At 52.8% G+C, this 19,752-nt stretch overlaps 6 protein-coding genes across 6 annotated transcripts; 2 read left to right on the forward strand and 4 right to left on the reverse strand.

Annotated features, from left to right (window-relative positions):
* Positions 1-106: 106 nt before the first annotated feature.
* CC1G_15490 (hypothetical protein) lies at positions 107-757 on the forward strand (the record flags this gene model as incomplete). Its single annotated transcript, XM_001841236.2, has 3 exons — positions 107-254; positions 309-413; positions 474-757. 3 exons carry the CDS (start codon positions 107-109, stop codon positions 755-757), a joined length of 537 nt encoding a protein of 178 aa, XP_001841288.2.
* A 996-nt stretch (positions 758-1,753) lies between these two features.
* Positions 1,754-2,747, reverse strand: CC1G_15491 (hypothetical protein; the record flags this gene model as incomplete). The annotated part of the gene is made up of 3 exons (XM_001841237.2): positions 1,754-1,884; positions 1,941-2,385; positions 2,562-2,747. 3 exons carry the CDS (start codon positions 2,745-2,747, stop codon positions 1,754-1,756), a joined length of 762 nt encoding a protein of 253 aa, XP_001841289.2.
* Positions 2,748-3,237: 490 nt separating this feature from the next.
* On the reverse strand, positions 3,238-4,038 carry CC1G_15492 (hypothetical protein; the record flags this gene model as incomplete). The annotated part of the gene is made up of 5 exons (XM_001841238.1): positions 3,238-3,467; positions 3,529-3,588; positions 3,641-3,812; positions 3,863-3,931; positions 3,982-4,038. The coding sequence occupies 5 exons, from the start codon at positions 4,036-4,038 to the stop codon at positions 3,238-3,240; spliced, it is 588 nt and encodes a 195-aa protein (XP_001841290.1).
* A 1,032-nt stretch (positions 4,039-5,070) lies between these two features.
* CC1G_13316 (hypothetical protein) lies at positions 5,071-7,415 on the reverse strand (the record flags this gene model as incomplete). Its single annotated transcript, XM_001841239.2, has 7 exons — positions 5,071-5,488; positions 5,541-5,652; positions 5,705-5,899; positions 5,961-6,358; positions 6,423-6,568; positions 6,626-6,976; positions 7,026-7,415. The coding sequence occupies 7 exons, from the start codon at positions 7,413-7,415 to the stop codon at positions 5,071-5,073; spliced, it is 2,010 nt and encodes a 669-aa protein (XP_001841291.2).
* A 328-nt stretch (positions 7,416-7,743) lies between these two features.
* CC1G_15493 (hypothetical protein) lies at positions 7,744-8,019 on the reverse strand (the record flags this gene model as incomplete). Its single annotated transcript, XM_002910907.1, has 1 exon — positions 7,744-8,019. One exon carries the CDS (start codon positions 8,017-8,019, stop codon positions 7,744-7,746), a length of 276 nt encoding a protein of 91 aa, XP_002910953.1.
* Positions 8,020-8,232: 213 nt separating this feature from the next.
* On the forward strand, positions 8,233-10,860 carry CC1G_13317 (hypothetical protein; the record flags this gene model as incomplete). Its single annotated transcript, XM_001841240.2, has 7 exons — positions 8,233-8,445; positions 8,495-8,979; positions 9,031-9,467; positions 9,522-9,926; positions 9,996-10,067; positions 10,126-10,602; positions 10,754-10,860. 7 exons carry the CDS (start codon positions 8,233-8,235, stop codon positions 10,858-10,860), a joined length of 2,196 nt encoding a protein of 731 aa, XP_001841292.2.
* Positions 10,861-19,752: the final 8,892 nt, after the last annotated feature.

Genomic DNA, 19,752 nt, shown 5'->3' on the forward strand with positions numbered 1-19,752 from the left:
ACGAGAACAAACGGGAGTCTGAACGCAGACGTCTCCCTCGCTTGGCATCCCTCATATCATAGGCTTCACTAAACCACTTACAATGAGTGGGTTCTTTCAAGTTTCCATGCCTGGACACTGGATCACTGACGGCCGAGGTGCAGGCTCTGGAAAGCGTCAAGCGCCCCGCCCATTCTACGATCACAGCTGCGACGACGCGCAATCAGACCACAGTGAGACTCCGATTTCGCTTCGAAGGGCAAGAAGTTTGGTCGGTGGGTATCTGAATACAGCTCCTCTACCGCAACTCCGTTGACATGAATGTCTAGTCCCTGCCAAAAGGCGTCGAGTCGCCGTCTCAGAGAGACTGACGGCTCGCAAACAAAATGTTGATGTAGCACTGATGGAGCGAATTCACAATCGATTAGCCAAAGGTGAGATCACGATGCTGGTCCGGGAATAGGTTGCCCCATTGACGCGTCAAGATGTCTCAGATCAGAAACGTAGTGTTGATCGTGTTGAGGAGGCGTCGCTGGCATGTGCGCTCCTTTGGGCATACTGGGCATCTCTAGAAAAAGACCTGAAGACCAAATTTGGCGCAAAATCTGTCTCGGAGACGTCTCTGCCTGTTGTTAAGGAGCAGGTGGAGAAACTGAGGGGGCTCCTCGCCGACCTTCGCTCTAGCGTAGGCAAGGCGTCAGCTTGGATTGATCTCGCTCAGGAGTCCGCAGCCGCCTTGGCCGACGACGATGACGGCCTGGAATATGTAGACCCGTAGTTGGTATATGTCTGTAAGGTGAACCCATTTGACCGAGTTTATAAATTCCCTATGTGACTTGAGCTTTTTCTCTATCTTGATGTCATCCTTCCAAGCTCTCAGTTCCGGGAGTCCACAACAATCGCTGATGACATAGGTCATTGGTGTAGGTGTGTATCTATTTTAAGGAGCTCAAGTGCAGCCTTGAGCCTGCGAGCCATGGGTTCTGTGTCAATGGCCCTGTGTTCGTCGCGATGGATTAACCCAGCCCCAAGTCCTTCAATAGCCATCAGAATCTCAGCTGTAACCCATTCTCGACTTTCAAGTTCTGACCCCAATCCCTCCAGCTGCGGTATCCAGGCTTCGACTTCCTGTCGAGAGACACTGTACTGAGCCATGGCGCGTGTGATGGCCTCTTCTCGCCGTTGTGAGAACAAAGGTAATAGGCCGCTTAAAACTCTGATCTTCCCCACTCGCAATGAAACGGTGGATGAAAGTGATTGAACGAGATTGACGTGGACTTGTATGCTCCTACGAGCTTCAGAGACCAGCTCCATGGCTTCTCTTGTTAGCTGATTATCGTCGTTATCTAGTTCCCCATCCTCCAGGAAAACTAGAAACTTTGTATATTTCGCAATGCCTTTTTCCAACTCTTTGGTCATTCAGTATTGGGCATTCGGCTATGATTAGATGTACACACCTTGAATGGTGGAGAGGGCCTCAACAATTTTCGTCAGTTCTTGAGCAACTGTAACGTACTCTGCGCAAATAGGCGGTAGCATTGTTGAAGGGCTGACGTTCAACTGTTTTGCTATGCTGGGACTGCGAGGGGTGGTGGGGTTGATGGCCGGGTGAGTTTTGGGCGGAAATTCAGCCCATCTCCCATATATAATCCCCACCGTCTGGGGTCAAACATTCGCTAGTGATTATTGGGGAGATCTTGTGTTCGCGCGATCTGGATCGCTACAGAGCGTCATGATGGCGGATGAGATGCTTCATCCCCGAAGAGCCCAATGTTCATTGGAAGTGGGATGGATGGACAACAGAGAAATTCACATCAACTAGCTCTACGCGATCAAGCTGCTCAATCACCTCCTCCTCATCCATGCGGTCAACGGTATCTTCCGGGGCTGCTTGGAACGTGGATCCTTCAGGGGAGAAAGAATGAGATGATTCCAGAGAGTGAAAGTGTGATAGGACTTACCGCTGTTGTCCCAGCTGCTCGTCATCGGACCCAACGGTGATCCCCAACCGGTTCCTGGACCCCAAGGAGACTTTGGCGATTGAGGAGGAGTTCGGACCAGCTTACGCCTGAGACCCTCTGGGAGTCGATCGCAAGAGGACTTGAAGACGTCCATGGCCTCCATCGCGCTCCTCATTTCTGTCTCGGCCGACAACATCCTTTCCTCCATAATCTTGTAGGACTCTACGAAGGGTAGCATCCTTTGGTCGTCCCACGGATGGATGGCAATCTTGTGAAAATGCCATGGGGCCCAGAGCTCCTGATCTTCGTGAGACCAGGCGTCGAGGAGGTCTGAAACAGAGAGGTTCTGGGGTGCAATGGTTCCTTCGCCGGGGATCCACCAGGTAGCGATTTGAGGAGTAGGGGAGTCTTTGGGGGGTGGGTACTGGGGGAGAAGCCTCCAGCGCTACATCTGGAATGGAGTCAATTCTTCCTTCCAGAAGAAGGCGATTACATTGGAGGAGGAAGGTGGGGGGGATCAGATCGTCAGGGAGGCGCAATGACAGAGAGCCGTAGAGAATAAGGGCTTGATTCTACGCCAATTATCAGTGACCAATCCTCAACGACATTGCTCAAACTCACCAAGTCGACCTTAAACTGCCGCCAACAGGCGTCAAACAAGCCATCTACGCGATCGATTTCTTCACGGCAAGCATCGAGGCAGAAAGCACACGAGCGCAGGCGCGAGGAAATGTAGTTGAGGAGACGCTGAGCCTGGGGGATAGAAAGGTCTTTGAGAACCGTAATGGGAGCGGATTCCAGGAGCATTTGGGGAGGCAGCTGCGTTGGTCAGTAGGGGTATGATTGCGATGACTTCCAACTGTCCTTGACATTTGTATAAGGCTCGTAATCCCATTTGGTAAATCCCGCCTGCGTCGGCTCGCGGAAGTAGTCTGTGCAGGGAAATGGCGGAGATGATGAAGGCGATGATTTACTATCACTAACGATGGTGGTTAATGATGTTGTAGAGATGCTCCATGTCCCTTGTTCAAATTGCTCACCTGAAGCGCTCATCTGCTATGTGACATGATGTTGTGAGGACCTGGTCAGTGGGTATGGTTGGGTTCAACCGCATCGTCCCTCATGTGTCACGCGCCGCCGCGGTTCTAGATTATCTTATCTTAATTGTACTCTCTTACAGCCTGGGACATGAGGAGAGGCTCAGCGCTCGCCGCTCATGGGTGGATGGAAAAAGGGGTACGCATCACATGGGATTCAACATCTAGCAACAAAAAATACATTATACATTGGGGACCTCCTAGTCACTGTCAGATGGGATCCCGCCCAGAGAAGCGCAGTCGGAATCGGCGGAATCCCACAGGCATTCGCCTCCAATCTCCTGTTCGACAACCTTGATGGCATCGTTGACCTTGTCCGAGTTGTCGCGATCGTCGGCGTTGAGGATGTCGTCGATAGTGGAGAGGGTGTTGCTGAGTTGTTGGAGGCGACTGACAACGCTCCTGTATTTCAAGCGGGCGATAGCGGCATCTAGAAGACAATAGTAAACAAAGTAAGAAACAGCGAATGTAAAGAAAAGTAGGTTACTCACGTCCAGCAGCGCGAGCCGCAAGTTGGCGGTCTCGGCGTCGTTGCTCGATCATTGGAAAGACTGCGCAATCCCATTAGAATAATTTCCGGGCGGTAGTTAATCTGGTACTTACGGCTGCGGTGAATGGTCGCTTGTTTCTTGGATGGTTTCAATGAGGTCTTCGATCGCGGTCCAGGACGGGGGAGACGGGTGGGTGCCTTCCCAGCGGTGCTTTTGGATCGTGGTGCTGGGCGGGGGAGATCGGTGGAAGGAGATGGGCTGCCCGCGTCAGACTGAGGTGAGACCTTGAGGACAGAGTTAGTGGTGAATGGATGCATAGCCGTGGCGTACAAACCTCGATCTTGTCTTCGTCTGCAGGAATATGGCCAACACGATCACTGGCCAACGTTGCGCTTCTTTCGACCTGCCAAAGAAGATGAGTTATGTGTGATCGAGTGATATGAGCCAACGTACCTCGTGTGGATCTAGGTAGAGCACTGGGTCGGGGGTCTGGGATGTTTTGGTGGTCATTTTAGAGCAGCTGTATGACCAATGTGCGTGGAAGGTAGTCCAAATTTCTGGACTACCCAGCTGGGACATTCATCATTTGTAGATCATGCCCAAGGCGCAATGTCCCAGCTGGGTAGTCCAAATTTCTAGGCTACTCAGCTGGGACATCCGACATGGACATGGATTACGCTCAAGTCATATGTCCCAGCTGGGCAGTCCGGATCATGCCCATGAGGAACCGGATTAGGCCCATGGCAATTCATCATTTGTAGATCACGCTCAAGGCGCGTGTCCCAGCTGGGTAGCTCATCATTTGTAGATCACACCCCGCTGGGACACTCGACATGGACGTGATCCACCAATGACAAATGTCCCAGCTGGGTAGCCTAAATTTCTAGGCTACCCAGCTGGGACATTTGTCATTGGTGGATCACGTCCATGTCGAGTGTCCCAGCGGGGTGTGATCTACAAATGATGAGCTACCCAGCTGGGACACGCGCCTTGAGCCGTGATCTACAAATGATGAATTGCCATGGGCCTAATCCGGTTCCTCATGGGCATGATCCGGACTGCCCAGCTGGGACATATGACTTGAGCGTAATCCATGTCCATGTCGGAATGTCCCAGCTGAGTAGCCTAGAAATTTGGACTACCCAGCTGGGACATTGCGCCTTGGGCATGATCTACAAATGATGAATGTCCCAGCTGGGTAGTCCAGAAATTTGGACTACCCAGCTGGGACATTGGTCATACACGTGATCTACCAGCCCAAATACAATGTTCCAGTTGGCCTGTGAGCTTGAACAACTAACCTATTCCTGCAAGTTCAGCATTGGCACCAGTGGATTAACCCAATGTTCCAGCTGGGCGGCAAGCTTGGGCAACAACCAACTTCTGGGAGTTCCACATTGTTTGGGCAGCCCGGCTGGGACATCAAAACAGTACATTATGTGGTAGGCAGCTGCGACATGGATACAATGTTTTTATTAAATCCAGCTGGTCCCGCTAGAGCATCGGAATAGGGTATTTTGAATTCACTCTGGTACATCTCTATTATCTCCTAGGTACTGAGTGCCCTGGATCCTCTCTGTCTGCGATAGCGACAGGCCTCTTGAACTTGATTCCAGAACCAGAACTTCGATCCAGAACTCCAGAACTCCAAAACTCCAGAACGACTGTTGGCAACGATAAGTCCTCGTTGCCCGAAGTCGTAACAAAAGGGTTGTCGTCCCCTTCGCTATCCACCTGCACGTCATCGTCATCGTCTTCAGGGGAGTCCGTTTCCACTGCTTCAATTGGCGGCCCGTCGTACTTCAGGGAGTCGAAGTCAGCATCTGGGAAGAGGGTAGCGGCTGCCGCATAGAAGGACTCGATGTCAACGTGAAGCTGTTCTCGCCGTTTGGAGACCTCTAGTGTTTGGGCATCGGTCTTCTCTTTGGGGAGCGCCCGGATATATTCCTTGAGGTAGATCCTGACAGACGAGACCTCAGTACTCGGTAACAGTGTAAAGAGCCATAACCTACTGTTTCTGCTGAATGGCAATTCCCAAGGCGATCCACGACGTTGTTCCGACCCCCTTGTTCCTGCGCTGCTCCTTCTCCATCATAGTGCTTTGCGTTTTCGAGAACGTTGGAGCTGTGGGGCGCTTCATACTCTTTGGGTATTGCGATGCTAGCCATGTACATACCTTTCTCTATTTTTGCATTTAGGATATCCATTGCTGCGACGTTCCCCGACTCTCTCTTTTCGTTAGCCTCTCTAAGTTGCCGAGACCATAGTTCCCTCTGAGACACTGTAGCCGTTTGGTCGAGTAAGTCGAAGTCCTCTTGAGCTCTGGTCAGCTCAAGTCGACTGTTAGTCCAGTTCTTGGATATAGTAGGCACTGTTTGAAAACCAACCCCGTCACCTCTCGTTGATTAGGTGCGACGATCGTAAGGGCTCACCGAGATTTATCATCTTCTTCCAGTTGCTGTCGCCGAAGATTGCATCCAGTGTCTCCATACGATGCGCCAACGTCATCGTAGAGGTCGCCCTCGCAACTTCGTTCACGACGGCCCATAGCGACTCCAAGATTTCTCCCGAGGCCACTCCAGCACCCTTGATAAATGTCAAAGAGTATCGAGCATTACACCCGTCGAGATGTCCGTGAACGTGGAATAGCCCAATACCGAAAACCAATACCAGCCCGTTGGGAAGCTCGAGATACCTGCCGTCTTTGATCCTTTGGTGCAGGTTTTTGCTGTATTGGCAATTGATATCGTAGGCGAGGATGGCTCGCGTGATTCCGTCCATGTTGGATAGTCTGAGCGCTTGACAGAGCGCCCAGTCCATGTTCATTTGTCTGAAGGATCGGGGATTCAGCACAGGCGCTTAAGCGGCGAGGGACAACAAATTACTGCACTTACCGCTCGCCTTTCTGGAAGTCTACGACGCTACCCGGGGCGAATGCACCATGTCGCATGCATGCCACTGCCCCAACCCCTGTTGCGTCGCATCCCTTGTGAACTTTGGACTTATCGGCGACGGCCCTGTGTTCGTGGCAAGTCGGGGTCTATCAATTAAGGTTGGTCGAAGTTACAAGTGATTAAACGAAATTTATATGACTTACCTCCTTCGCCTCTGTTGAGACTTTGAGGTGTCTCGCATACGCCGCTGTCTCGGTCATAAATCCCTCCCCGTTTTTCAAATACACCAAACTCTCATCATCATCGTCACCCCTTCCCTTTCGATGCACACAAGTGAAGTTGCCATCGGCCACAAAACTGCGCGTGTACTTCCAGGCGTCCTCGTCTCTCTCCCATCCTTCCTGTAGGTTAACACCCGGCTGAGGGCAGGCTGCACAAAATAAGGCGAGATCACCCTCTCCAGGCTCGAGTCCAGTATGGCCAAACCCATGTCGTTTCAGATCCTTGAGTTTTCTCCACTGACAGCCTGCGCGTCTAAGCTCTCTCGCGCGATCCTAAGGCCAATTATTACCTCAAACCTGGAAGCAACTAATGGCGACTTACGGGTACGACATGGGGGAAAGGTTCATTTGTGAGCCTTCGCAGTTTCGAATAGAAGTGGTGCGTTGAGGTGAAGGTCTCGACGGCGTCAAGCAGATATTCGTCGAGGAGAGAGAAGGTGAATACAGTGCGCGTTTCTTTTGTCGTAGAGGGATAGAAACCGTGTCTTAAAAGTTGATATTCGTCCTCTTGAGCGTCGAAGCAGTGACAGAAGTGAAAGGGCAAATGATGGACTCCATTAGTATGGATTATGACAAGAACCCGCATTCCGTGGAGGCTCCGCTTCTCCGGTTTGGCGCCAAAGGTAAAGTCGTCGTGGTCGATCCAGTCCGAATTCTCCTCTAGATTATCAGTCGCATCCATGGCCATGAGGTCATATGGTTCGCAGACCATCTTGGGACACAGATTCACGTAGACGCCACAGATCCAGAGCCAGGAGGGAGAGAAGAACGACCCTTCGTTTCTTTCAACTCTGTGGAACGGGTTGCGTGCGTGCGCATGCCGGCAGCAAGCTTCGCAGAACACCGGTAACCCTGAGCAGTCTTTGCATCTCCACCACGATGAAGAAGAGACACAACCGCAGTCAACGCACGCGAGATCCTCCTTAGGAAACTCGCGTGATAGAAGCTCGTCCAGGTACAGAGATTGTTTCGGGAACCACTCGGCCATATAATCGTTGGAATTCTGCGAAGAGTTAGTTACGGGCGCCTAATTGATGACTCTAATAAATCCGTGCCTTCGACTGATTTTTTGGCTGCGAGAAATCATCCGCAGAGAAGCGATACTCGACAGCTTCGTGGTCGAAGATGCGGCCATGGCTCTTCCGAGGGGTGGAAATACGCGGGGTCGGCTGCCTGAGGTTTTTTTTGGGGGAGGGTGTCCTTCGGGCAGGGAAGAACTTCACCTTGCTGGACCGTTTCGTAGAGACCACCCGCCCATGTAACGCCTTTACCCCGAAAGGGGGAGGTGGCTCAACCTTGCGCTTGGAGATCGTCATGCGTGTGGGGGAAGAGGAGGAGGACAAAGTGATAAGTTGAACATTTCCTTTCCTGCCATAGCATCGAGATCAGGATCGCCGATCATATCCCCGGTTGTACCATCAGTGGCTATGCGGGTCCTCAATATAGATAAGGATTGCAGGGTACCTCCGAGTCGTCGCGTCGTTTTTTCCCTGCTCTGCATCCCTTTCTGCTCAGTCAACTGATACGCGATGTCTCCCTCCACCAACGACTTTCCCACCACTTTCGTCTTGCAACCCTCTCAGGTCTCGTGGCTTAAGACGAAGGTCGATGAGTATCGAGGGGTCAAGGGTTCTGCGAAGAGGAAGGCCTTCGCTAGGAGGATCTCGCAGCAGTTGAGGAACGAGATGAACTCCATCTCAGGGTCCAACATGTCTCAAGCGCGGGAGGAGGCGCTGAACATGGTGAGTGGCGCGATTATATTTGGCGGTCATCGAATTCACTTGCGTCTAGGCTGTACAGAAGTGGTTTGAGAGCCACAAACTCGACAAGCACACCACACCCCGGAATTACAGCACCAATTGGCACCCTCACCTCGTTTTGAAATACCGTCGAACCCGTGCGATATCACACCTCGCAAATCTCATCCTACACGACAGACCCCTCCCCGACCTCCGCAGACTTATCGAGGATGAAGACACGGTGATTCGCGAGGCAGAGCACATGGACGAGCTCGTAGTGGAATGGGAGAACGAAGAGGAGGACGAGGACGAGGACAGCGACGTCGACGATGATGGAGAAGGTGGTGAAAGTGCCGTGAGTCGACCTCACGCTGCGTCACCGGCCCAAACAACCAACCGTACGGCCTCGCCTTTCGTGAAGTTCTCGCAGGCTACGAAGATGATTTGGGAGGCGATGACCCCGGCAGAGCAGTCGTTCTACGAGCGTCTAGCTGAGCAATGGAAATTGGAAGGCCCTCCGCGTTCAGAGCAGCGCAGGTACGCACATAACTCGATTGCGGAGGTTATCAGTGGCTGACACCCACTCAGGCTTGCCGAGAAGAAGCTGACGGAACGGTGCAAGCAGTTCGCTACCTCACTCTACAACGACATGAACGCGCGAGTCTTTTTTTTTCTCGGCTATGAGGATACTAAAGCGGAGCGCCTGGGTGTCACGTTGGAGTACAACCAAGAGCTTACCGGGAAGAAACCTTTTCAGAAGATGTACGAGCAAGAACTGGAGAAGTCGGGTGCCCTCGATCGGTGGTGCGAGTACGTTGGTCTATCGATGGCCGACGAAACCGAAGTTAATCCCGCCGCAGCGACCCGGAAGGCCACCCCGAACCAGAAGGCCAAGCCTCTTCTTCCCATGAAGGTGGACAAGTACGGCCGACCCATCCTCCCTCCCCTCTCTGAGAAGCCTGTAGGTTATCAGAAGGCTCTCTGGATTATTGATATCCTTCGCAGCTACTTCACTCGGCACTGGGGTACGTAAATGTTAACTTCTCGCACCTTCTCCTCTGATCGAGCTCGTATTCCAGTGCTCGCGCTCGGGGAGAAAGCCCTGCCCCCAAACATCCCAGAAGACTTCGATCGCTCAAGTGTTCACTGGAGCGACGTTCACGCCAAGCCTCAAGCATGCATCTCAGAAAAATACCTCCCCAGCGACATCCTCAAAAAATTCCACGACCCGTCTCAAATGCCTGCCCGCCTCCGCCGTCGCACATACACTTGGATCCTGGAACGTCAGGCTGATCCGAAGGTCAAGACTGTCTTCGAGTTCAAGGCGATCCCCGTCAAGAGGAGGGATCACAACAATCGCGAGATCGTCGTTTACCAGCCCAGCAAGATGAGGCTCGAGATTGTCGACTTTGACCAATCTGACAGTGATGACCCAGAGTCCACTGCCGCCTCTTCCACCTCTGCAGCCTCGAGCAGCGATGTCGGTACGTGCTGTGGTGCCCGTTTCCTCAAGGGTTTTGGCTCATGTGCACCAACCTGAATCATCCTGCCAGAGTTGTCCAGCTCCGATGACGACTACGACTTTGAGGACGACGCCCGAGGTGGCGATGAGGTTATCGATGAGGGTAAGTGATTGTGATTTCTCCAATATGAACCCTCACGTATGACCCTTTGTCGTGTTAGTACATTCGTCCTCGGACGACGACTACGACTTTGGGCGCGGCTCGGAAGACGCGCCCGGAGCCTCATCGTCATCACCATCGTCAACTTCCTCGTCGTCTACCTCGCGCTCTTCCCATTCCCGTTCTCCTTCGGCAGCGTCCCAAGTGGGTCCTGCATCATCCGACGATGGTACCGACTCTTCTCAATCGTCTGTCTCTTCCTCAGACGGCGAGTACGATTTCCAGGTGCCAGAAGAAAAGCTCCCCTCTCCAGCCCTCTCATCTTCGGACGACTCGGACAAAGACATTCTACCTGTTCGTCCAGTCGCTCGCAAACGAATGCGCCTCGACATCACTCCGGCCGATGAGAGGGCCTTGAATACTCCTCGGCAGACTAGATCTGGGACTGCAAAAGAGGGAGAGGGTTCAAATCCGGCAAGTTCTCGGACGTTACGACCAACCACCAGTTCCAGGGGAGGGCGTGGTGCTACGAGAGGTGGTAGGCGAGGTAAAAAATAATCCTCTTTGTTACGATTTCTTTTTTTTTTTGTATTTGGTATTGAATAATGGATGCATGTCTTGGGCCTATACGATAATGAGTGATAGATTGCCTTTGAAACATAATTGTACCTTGACTTTGGCCCTCTCAGGTTCGGTCGAGCTTGACCTTGATGTCAAATTCGGAGTCAAGCTCGACTTTGACATGGAGGTCGAAGTCGAGCTTGACCTTGGGTATGCCCGTCGTAGCCGAGCTTGACTTTGGCTCTTTGGGGCTTAGTCGAGCTTGACTATGAGTGAATCTTCAAGGTCAAGCTCGACTTTGACCGTATGCCCGTCGTAGCCGAGCTTGACTTTGGCTCTTTGGGGCTTAGTCGAGCTTGACTATGAGTGAATCTTCAAGGTCAAGCTCGACTTTGACATGTAGGTCAAAGTCGAGCTTGACCTTGGGTATGCCCGTCGTAGTCGAGCTTGACTTTGGCTCTTTGGGGCTTAGTCGAGCTTGACTATGAGTATATCTTCAAGGTCAAGCTCGACTTTGACTACGTGAATGGTTTACCAAATTCCTTAAGTCGACAAGCAATACAATCATACCATAAGGTCTAAGGCGCACTGTTACGTTTTATTCATTCTGACAGTGAAGCAATATTACATTCGAGGCATGCGATGGTGTAAAGTACATTGTCGTGGCGATTATGACCGTACTATGGAAGGTATATAGGTGATGTTACAGATTGAATGGAACTGAATGCCCTAGGCATTAGGGGGATGGTCTTGTGCGATTTGAGGCGGCGTGGCTGAGGCGAAACAAGAGGATGACCCAGGGGAGCTGGCGATGACACTGCCTGGATGTTCGTTGATGAACTCGTCGAAATCGAACACTTCATTCTCTTCGTTGTTGAAGTTCGCGGGATGGGGTGGTAGGATAGGCATGTTCGACAGATTGAAGTTGTTGTGATAGACTTGGCCGTTTCCAGTGTTGTTCTGATTCAAGGCGGTCGACTGACGGTTGAACGAGGTGTTTTGGCCTTGCTCCATTGCGTTGTGAGCGTGCGAGACGTTCGTACGAACGCCGTGATTGAACTGCTCGGACGGATGATTGTATGGGTTGTGCGCATGTTGGGCGGGGTTTTGAGTGTTGTGCGCTGGGTGGGCGACGTTTTGAGCGTGTGGGAGGTCCGTCTGAGGGGCAGTGGGTACCGAGGGCGTCTGGGAAACCTGGTTGACTATAATGGAACGCTCGGTGGGCAGAGCTAAGATTCTATAGGACTTACATTCATCACTGCGTTGAAACGCTGGGACAGCGAATTGAGATTCGACTCAAGCTGGTCCATGCTACCCAGTCGCTTCCCTATCAGTTCCAGTGGATCGAGCATTGTCTTGTTCTCTTCCCTGAGCTGCTGTAGAGCGTCTACCGGCCCAGGAAGAGCCTTGTTCTCTTCCAGAAGCTTCTTTATACAGTCTTTGGCCCCAATCCTTTGCGTCCTCGACGTTGCGTATCCGACCTCTGATATCATCGTAGTCGCCCTGGGTTACCTGGAGCCGTTCACGAAGTTGTTTGTTAAGGTCTTTGGTGGCGTCGTGGAATTCGACCAGGGCTCGGTAGTTCGTGACCGCTTCGTTCAAGAGTTCCGTTTGCCTTTTGTGTGATACGACAAGTTTAGCAACATCGGCGCTCAAATCGTTGGACGGAACAGCAAGCTTCGGCAGGGGATCGAGCGGAGGGACGATGTCGACGTCCTCGTCGTTGGCTTCGGCACTGGAGGTGAGGTCATCCTGCTGGCTGGTCATGGTGAGGGTAGGTTTAGGATCAACGTCCATGGGCGACTGAGGGCGTGATAGGTTGGCCTACAGAAATGAGGTTTTGAAAGGTCTAGTTTTATGGAATGGAAAACGCGTACATTGTCCGAGTCATTCCGGTCCTCATCCTCCCGGCCACGCTTGCGAGATGTCGACGCCTTGGACGTTGTAGACAACGTAGATGTCTCTGCTGGCGGGCTGGAAGGTCGTTTATTTTCCCCTACCACTCCGTCATCTTTGTCTTTACCTTTGTCCGACTTACGCTGTTTCTTGGTCGACCCACCCTCTTGCTTCTTCGATCCCTGTGCCTCCATTTTCTCCTCTTGCCCGTCGTCTTTCCCGCCCTTCGAGGTCCCCTTCCCGCCCTTCGAGGTTCCCTTCCCGCCCTTCGAGGTCCCCTTCGCATCCTTCGAACTTCCCTTTCCATCCTTCGAAGCCCCCTTGGCATCCTTTGAGGTCCCTTTCCCATCCTTCGAACTTCCCTTTCCGTCCTTCGACTCCGTCGAACTTCCCTTCGCGTCCTTCCCAGTCCCCTTCTCCGGCTTTACCGTTATCCCAGTCACCTGTTTGTCGGCCTCTGTATTCTTTGCTTTGTACCCGGTTGCCGCGAGGAGAGGTGGAACATTGGAGTAGTTGTGGTCGAGCGCGAACAGATCGGAAGGGATGGAGGAGGGATCTTTTTGGAATGAAGAAGCATGGAATTTGAGCCATCGAAAGATCGCGCCCAGGTGTTTTTCTTCGAGGAACGACTCTTTCAATGCTAGAGAGTGTAGTTTCTTCTGTATAAGAGCACATTAGACAGGGTTATTCTGGCAGAAGGAAAACGTGCGCTATGGTGCATAAGGTTTTTTTTCTGGTTGTTCTCGTTGTCGGGGGTCCATTTTCCGGCGGTAGAGACAAGGGCGTACACTTTGGTAAGACGGGTGATAAGGTCTTGTGAAGGTGATTGGGCTGCCATACTGTTGTTTGGTGACAGGAAAAGCGGGTAGAACGAGACGTAACGTAGGCTTGGGAAAGGTCAAGCTTGGACAGGGTTCAGGGAAAATGCGCAAGTCGAGCTTGGGTGTTTTTGGTCGGGCTTGAAAGCGATTTCATTGCCTTGATTACGGTATTCACGGGCGGGAATCAGACATGATCGACGTGCCGTAATTTAAAAGGCCCGAGCCACGCCGCGGCGCATCGCGCGTGGAAACATGGACTGTTAAGAAGCAAGCTTGGGAATGTGTGATAGCCAGGGCGTTGGGACACATTCGAAGCTTGGACGACAGAGAGGCAAGCTTGGATGCGCTGTGGAAGAATAATAGTAAGGGCAAGCTTGGGGAAATGTGGCGAAATATTAAAAGCAAGCTTGAGAATGCACGATAGACTGGCCGTTGGGTCACTCCAAGCTTGGACGGCTCAAGAGGTAAGCGAGTAGGCACAGTGGAAGAGTGGTTGTAAAGGCAAGCTTGGAGCCACACGTGGTTGACGTGTATATACATTTTATATATATATATAGTACTGATATAAGGTATTATTAATAGAGAAGGGATTTTGGTAATGAGGGAGGGGAGGACCAAGCTTGACCTGCAACACCGGGTAACAGTATAATCAAGCTGGCCACTGTAGCTCGACATATCCGAGTGATTTTCGACCCACTCTGGCCTGTGTATTGGGGGAATGGGTACTGAGCATTGTGGATTGCGCTCTAGTTACCCGCCTAGTAGGAGTCTGGGTTGCGGGAGCAGTCCGCGCTCGTTTCTGGCTGGGAGCAGGGTCCTCGGATTGGTTCCCCCGACAACGCTTCTCCGTTAACATAATCTCTGGTACCTGGTCGTGGTTTACCACCGAACGTCGTCCTCTTGTCGTAACCGGTGATTGAGGGTCTCCATCTTCGGGACCCTGCTCCGCGGCATTGTCTTGGACCATGTCGTCAGGTAAGAACAAAGCAGGCTTTTCAGGACTATTGCCGCTCGAAGGGGTATCTGACTCCTCTGAGGAGGACCAGGAGAATGATTGCAGGGTCCTGGTATATCCCAAAGCTGGCACAATGTCTACAGCGGGATAAGATGCGGAGATAAGACTCTGGAAGGCTGCGAGGTATCAATCGGCTCACCTGGCATCATCGATTGAACGGTTGGAACTCGCTCAGACTCCGAGACTGGTGCGGACATTTCATGAGTAACGACGCTGAAGCTGAGAGGTTTGCACTCACCTTCCGCAATGGGTGAAAAGGCAGGTTGGAAATCACCTCGTCCAAAGGGCTCGTCATTTTCGGGAAGAAATGCGGGAGGCGCGTGGTCATCGAGAGCTGTCGACACATCTTGAAAATGTTGAGACAAAAGCGAACGATTTTCGGTAAGGACTTTACCTCACCTTCATGAGAGCCAGATTCCGACGAAGTGTCATCGGAGTCGTCAGAGCCTGATCCACCTGTCAGTGAAAAACGGACAGGGGTGGCAAGGCGGCTAGATTCCGGTGGATTGAGCTGGTTCGTTGACCCTCCCGTCACCTTCTTCGACGTCCCCGGCGTCTTGGATACTGACGACCCCGCACTGTTCTTCGATTGCCGACCTTTGGACTTCTTGCCCTTGGAGGCTTTTGCTGGGTGGGGATGCTCCTCCTCGTCGTCTCCTTCATCCCCATTATTATCAAACACCTCTCTGGGTTTCCTTGGTAAAATATTACCTGTCGTGAACAGCCGGTACAGCCCCTATTTTTTCACTTTATCTTATCTGATCTGTCTCGCATCTTATCGTTTCGCTTGCCCCTATTCCTTCGCTCCTTTATTCCCTCTATGGACTCTTTCACTCATGGAACACTGCCTCGTATTACCCTTCGCCCCACTTCCATTGTTCTTAGTTGTTACGCACTGCCTCTTGACTCATTCTGACACTCTCTTGTTCCATTATTGTTTCATCCTTGTTCTTCGCGCAGCCTTCGCGCAGCCTCATGACCTTTCTTATTGTTCTTCGACGTTTCGCCATTTGTTTGTCATTTTGACTCATCGCGGCTATGTAGACTGTAGAATAGGTATATAAGCTAGGTAGTCTGCTCTGTATTTCCTCAGCTTGACCTCTTCGTCAATACATCGACATAGCTTTCTGGTCTAACTCGTCGCTCATCGCTCTCATCTTTCTCGTCGCTCTCAGCTCTCTGACACTTCCGCTCTGGTTTTAAGGTTTGGTTTGGTTTTAGTGTTCGCTCTTCGCGACATTAGGTCAAAGCTACCCCCGTGCACTGGCAACGCCGATCGTTGTCCCTGCATTCCGGACCCCCTGGCACTCTGGTTGACCTGCCGATCAGGTCTTACTCTGGCAACTCTGGTTTTCCGACACCGTCAAGATTAGCTGCGCAGGATACCCACACTTCTTCGCCTCTAGTAAAGACCTCAACCCTGACAAGTGGTTTGGCATCGACTGCCACCTCGATAGCAAGGAAGAGGTTGTAGAGTGTGACAGTTCCCCCTGCCCCTACCGCCTCAGTCTCCGGCCCACCTTTCACCAGTTACGACGCCTCCAGACAGCCAGCTTCTACGCTGCTGTTTGCACCTCCGACAACGCCGTAAAAGCCCGCGAATTTGCCGAATCCAGGAAAGAAGAATCGAAGAAGAAATCCCCACCAGTAACTCCGCCGCCAACCGTCACACAGCTCTTACCAGAAGATTCTCCCCAGTCTTTCCATTCCGCCGACTCTACCCCTGCCCCAGTAACAGCAACCACCAGCACCGCACCAAAGTCCTTTCGCCCTCCCGTCAACATCATCTGAAGAAGACAGTGAGGAAGAGGACGACAACGACAAGGAAGACGAAACCGAAGAAGAAGACTCCGAAACACCCGTCCCCTTTCACGTTACCTACGCCGCGTTAGCAGAAGCCCTTCCCGCAGTAACAAGTCTCCGCCGCTCCGGACACTCCACCCCCACCACAGCCCTTACCCTCACTCCTCGCCGCGCCCTCACACCACTTCCCCATCCCTAGGGAGTCGGAGGACACGTCTGTTGCCCAACGCTCAGATAACGAACCTCCTCACTTCCACCTTATCACCATCTTTATTATTCCCACTCACTTCTCTGCCGCTCGTCCAACAAGACCCCGTTACCGAACCCGCAAAGCCTATCCCCGATTTCAGTATGTCCGACACCACTCTTCTCAAGTTGCTTGCCGAGCAACAAGAGACTACCAGGCGTATCCAGCAATCCCTGGATAAGCTCACGGCTGCTAAGACCGCTTCCACTAGAAGCCCCGTCAAAGCGCCTGAGCCCTTCAAGGGTGACTCCGGCGATACCCAACGATTCCTCCGCTATTTCACCAACTGGGCCTCCGCCGAGTCCGAACTCAAAGGAGATGATAAGAAGTGGATCTCAGCTGCCCTCTCGTACCTTCAGGGTGCTGCTGCCTCCTGGGCTGTCCAATACCTGGATCAGATTGCCGCCCACGAGGCTGCTGCCGACGCTGCTCAGAAGGCCGCCCACCCCTGGCCCTTCAGTGGCGATTGGTCCACTTTTGTGGCCGCCTTCAAGAAACGCTTCCAACCCGCCGACCAGGAGAAAGCAGCTGAAGCCCAGCTCGAGGCCCTTACCCAGGGTAAACAATCTGCTTCCCAGTTCGCAGCCAAGTTCATGGAGATATTCCCCCGCACCGGTCTATCCCAGAAGGATGGTATGGCACGTTTTCGTCGCAAACTCAGTTCCCACGATCGCCTCATGCTGGATCTTATCGCCATCACCAAACCGGACGATGCCAAGCCCAAGACCCTTCAAGACTACTGCGACATCGTCAACCAGAACGATTTTACGTTTCACGGAAGCAGCGCCTCCTTCTTGACCCCGACTGCCTCGTCTCGCTCTGCCCCTGCCCGTGACCCCTATGCGATGGACATCGACGCGACCCGTGTTGGACCTAGTGGCCGTTCCCGTGAGGATTTCCTCCAAGCAATGCGTGGACGATGCTTTGGTTGCGGATCCTCCGCCCACATCAAGAAGGACGGCAACCACGGCTCACTTCGTTGCAACCACTGTCAGCGTCTCGGCCACTCCGCTAACGTCTGCCAAGACAAGTTCATGGGCTATCCGCCCGGTCGAGGACTCACCCAACGTCGTCGCGTTGCTGCCACCCAGGAGGTTCCCTTCTCGCTCTTCGATGACTCTTCCACACCCGCCGCCACCATTGCTGCCACTTCGCCTGCCCCACCTGCTGCCACCTCGTCTAACGTTTCACTCGCCGATCTCTTGGTTGCTCAGAAGAACCAACAGGACATCCTGGAGCGCCTCGAGAAGATCCAACAACAGGGTTTTTGAAGCGGGTGCTTGTTCGTGCTGCAAAGCATGCACCCTTTTCACCGTCGTACGCTGTTTCTGAATATGACTCGATTTACTCCTGTACTATTAGCTCTGTGCGCGAAATACACCCCGGTTCCTCGCATTTTCGCATTCGCATCAGACTCAGAGGCAGAAACCGTACGGCGGAACCCCGCAGCAATGATCGACTGTGGCGCTACTGGCAAATTCTTGGACAAGCCTTTTGTGGAAAAGCATCGGATCACCATGTACCCACTCCGACACCCCATTCGGCTCCTCAATATTGATGGGACCCCAAATCAGGCTGGACACATCACTCACTTCGCTCGCTTGGAACTCACGGTTGACGGTTACTCCGAATGGACGGACTTCCTCATCGCCGATCTCGGGGGAGAGGATGTCATCTTGGGTCTTCCTTGGCTTCGCAAGATCAACCCCCAGATTGATTGGCGCAAGGGCACCTTGGAGATTCCCCCACCTCGTGTCTCCAGTGTTACCATCGAAGAAATCCCCGACGAAGATGCACAGCCCCCTCGAAAGGAACCACCCTCCGGCAATGCTATTATCGAACAGATCTACAACGACCCTGATCCGCCTGTTCCCTATCAACGAGTTCCCGGCGCCCGACCCCGACTTTGAACCAAGCGCGCCTCCTCTCTGCCGCATCCGCGCTAACCGAATGACCCGGCGGAGATGGGTTCGTAAGGGGTTGATGGAAGACACAGGCGACGAACTTTGGTGCGCCGCTGGTTTCACCTATTCCCAACAGATTCGCCGAGAAGTCCCAGAAGGCCAAGCCCCAGAAGTCGTTCGAAGAGATGGTTCCTCCCCAGTACCGACAGCACGCCTCCGTCTTCTCCGAATCCGAGTCCCATCGCCTCCCCGAACACAAGCCTTGGGATCATGCCATCGACCTCGTCGCAGGAGCACCGGCCACCATGCGCACCAAGGTCTACCCCATGTCGCAGAACGAGCAGGAGGAGCTGAACCGATTCCTCGAGGAGAATCTCAAGAAAGGCTACATACGACCGTCTAAATCGCCCCTCGCCTCCCCGGTCTTCTTCGTTAAGAAGAAAGATGGCAAACTCCGCTTCGTCCAGGATTATCGAAAGCTCAACGAGATCACGGTGAAGAACCGATATCCACTTCCCCTCGTCTCTGACATCGTCAACCGACTCCGTGGTGCCAAGTATTTCACCAAGTTCGACGTTCGATGGGGCTACAACAACATCCGCATCAAAGAAGGAGATGAATGGAAGGCCGCGTTCGCCACCAACCAAGGACTCTTTGAGCCCCTGGTCATGTTTTTCGGCCTCACCAATTCCCCAGCAACGTTCCAGGCCCTCATGAACTCGATATTCTCGGACCTCATCGCTTCAGGAAAGGTCGCTGTTTATTTGGACGACATTCTCATCTTCACGGCCACCCTTGACGAACACCGCCAAGTCGTGCACGAGGTCCTCCATCGGCTCAAGAAACACGACCTCTACCTTTCGTCCGGAGAAATGCGAGTTTGAGCGGGAGGAGATCGAGTACCTCGGTCTGGTCATCAGGGAGGGAGAAGTCCGTATGGACCCTGCCAAGGTAGAAGCTGTTCGCAACTGGCCTGTTCCCCGCAACCTTCGCGCCGTCCGTGGATTTTTGGGTTTCGCCAACTTCTATCGCCGTTTTATCAAGGGACTTTGCTACCATCGCCCGGCCTCTCAACGATCTCACCAAGAAGGACATCCCTTGGCAGTGGAACGAACCGCAACAACAAGCCTTCGATACCCTCCGAAACGCGTTCACCTCCGCTCCAATACTGACACTATGGGACCCCGACCGTCCAACCCGCGTTGAAGTAGACGCCTCTGGCTTTGCTACTGGAGGAGCCCTCCTTCAGAAGCTCGACGATGGACTCTGGCATCCTGTTGCCTTCCGCTCCGCCTCCATGCAACCAGCCGAACGCAACTACGAAATCTACGACCGAGAAATGCTGGCTATCATCGAAGCACTCAAGGACTGGCGACATTTCCTGGAAGGACTCCCCAAACCGTTCGAGATCGTCACCGATCATTCCAACCTGGAATACTGG

The sequence above is a fragment of the Coprinopsis cinerea genome (assembly GCF_000182895.1).
Source record: "Coprinopsis cinerea okayama7#130 chromosome 6 map unlocalized cont3.6, whole genome shotgun sequence".
Lineage (NCBI taxonomy): Eukaryota > Fungi > Basidiomycota > Agaricomycetes > Agaricales > Psathyrellaceae > Coprinopsis > Coprinopsis cinerea.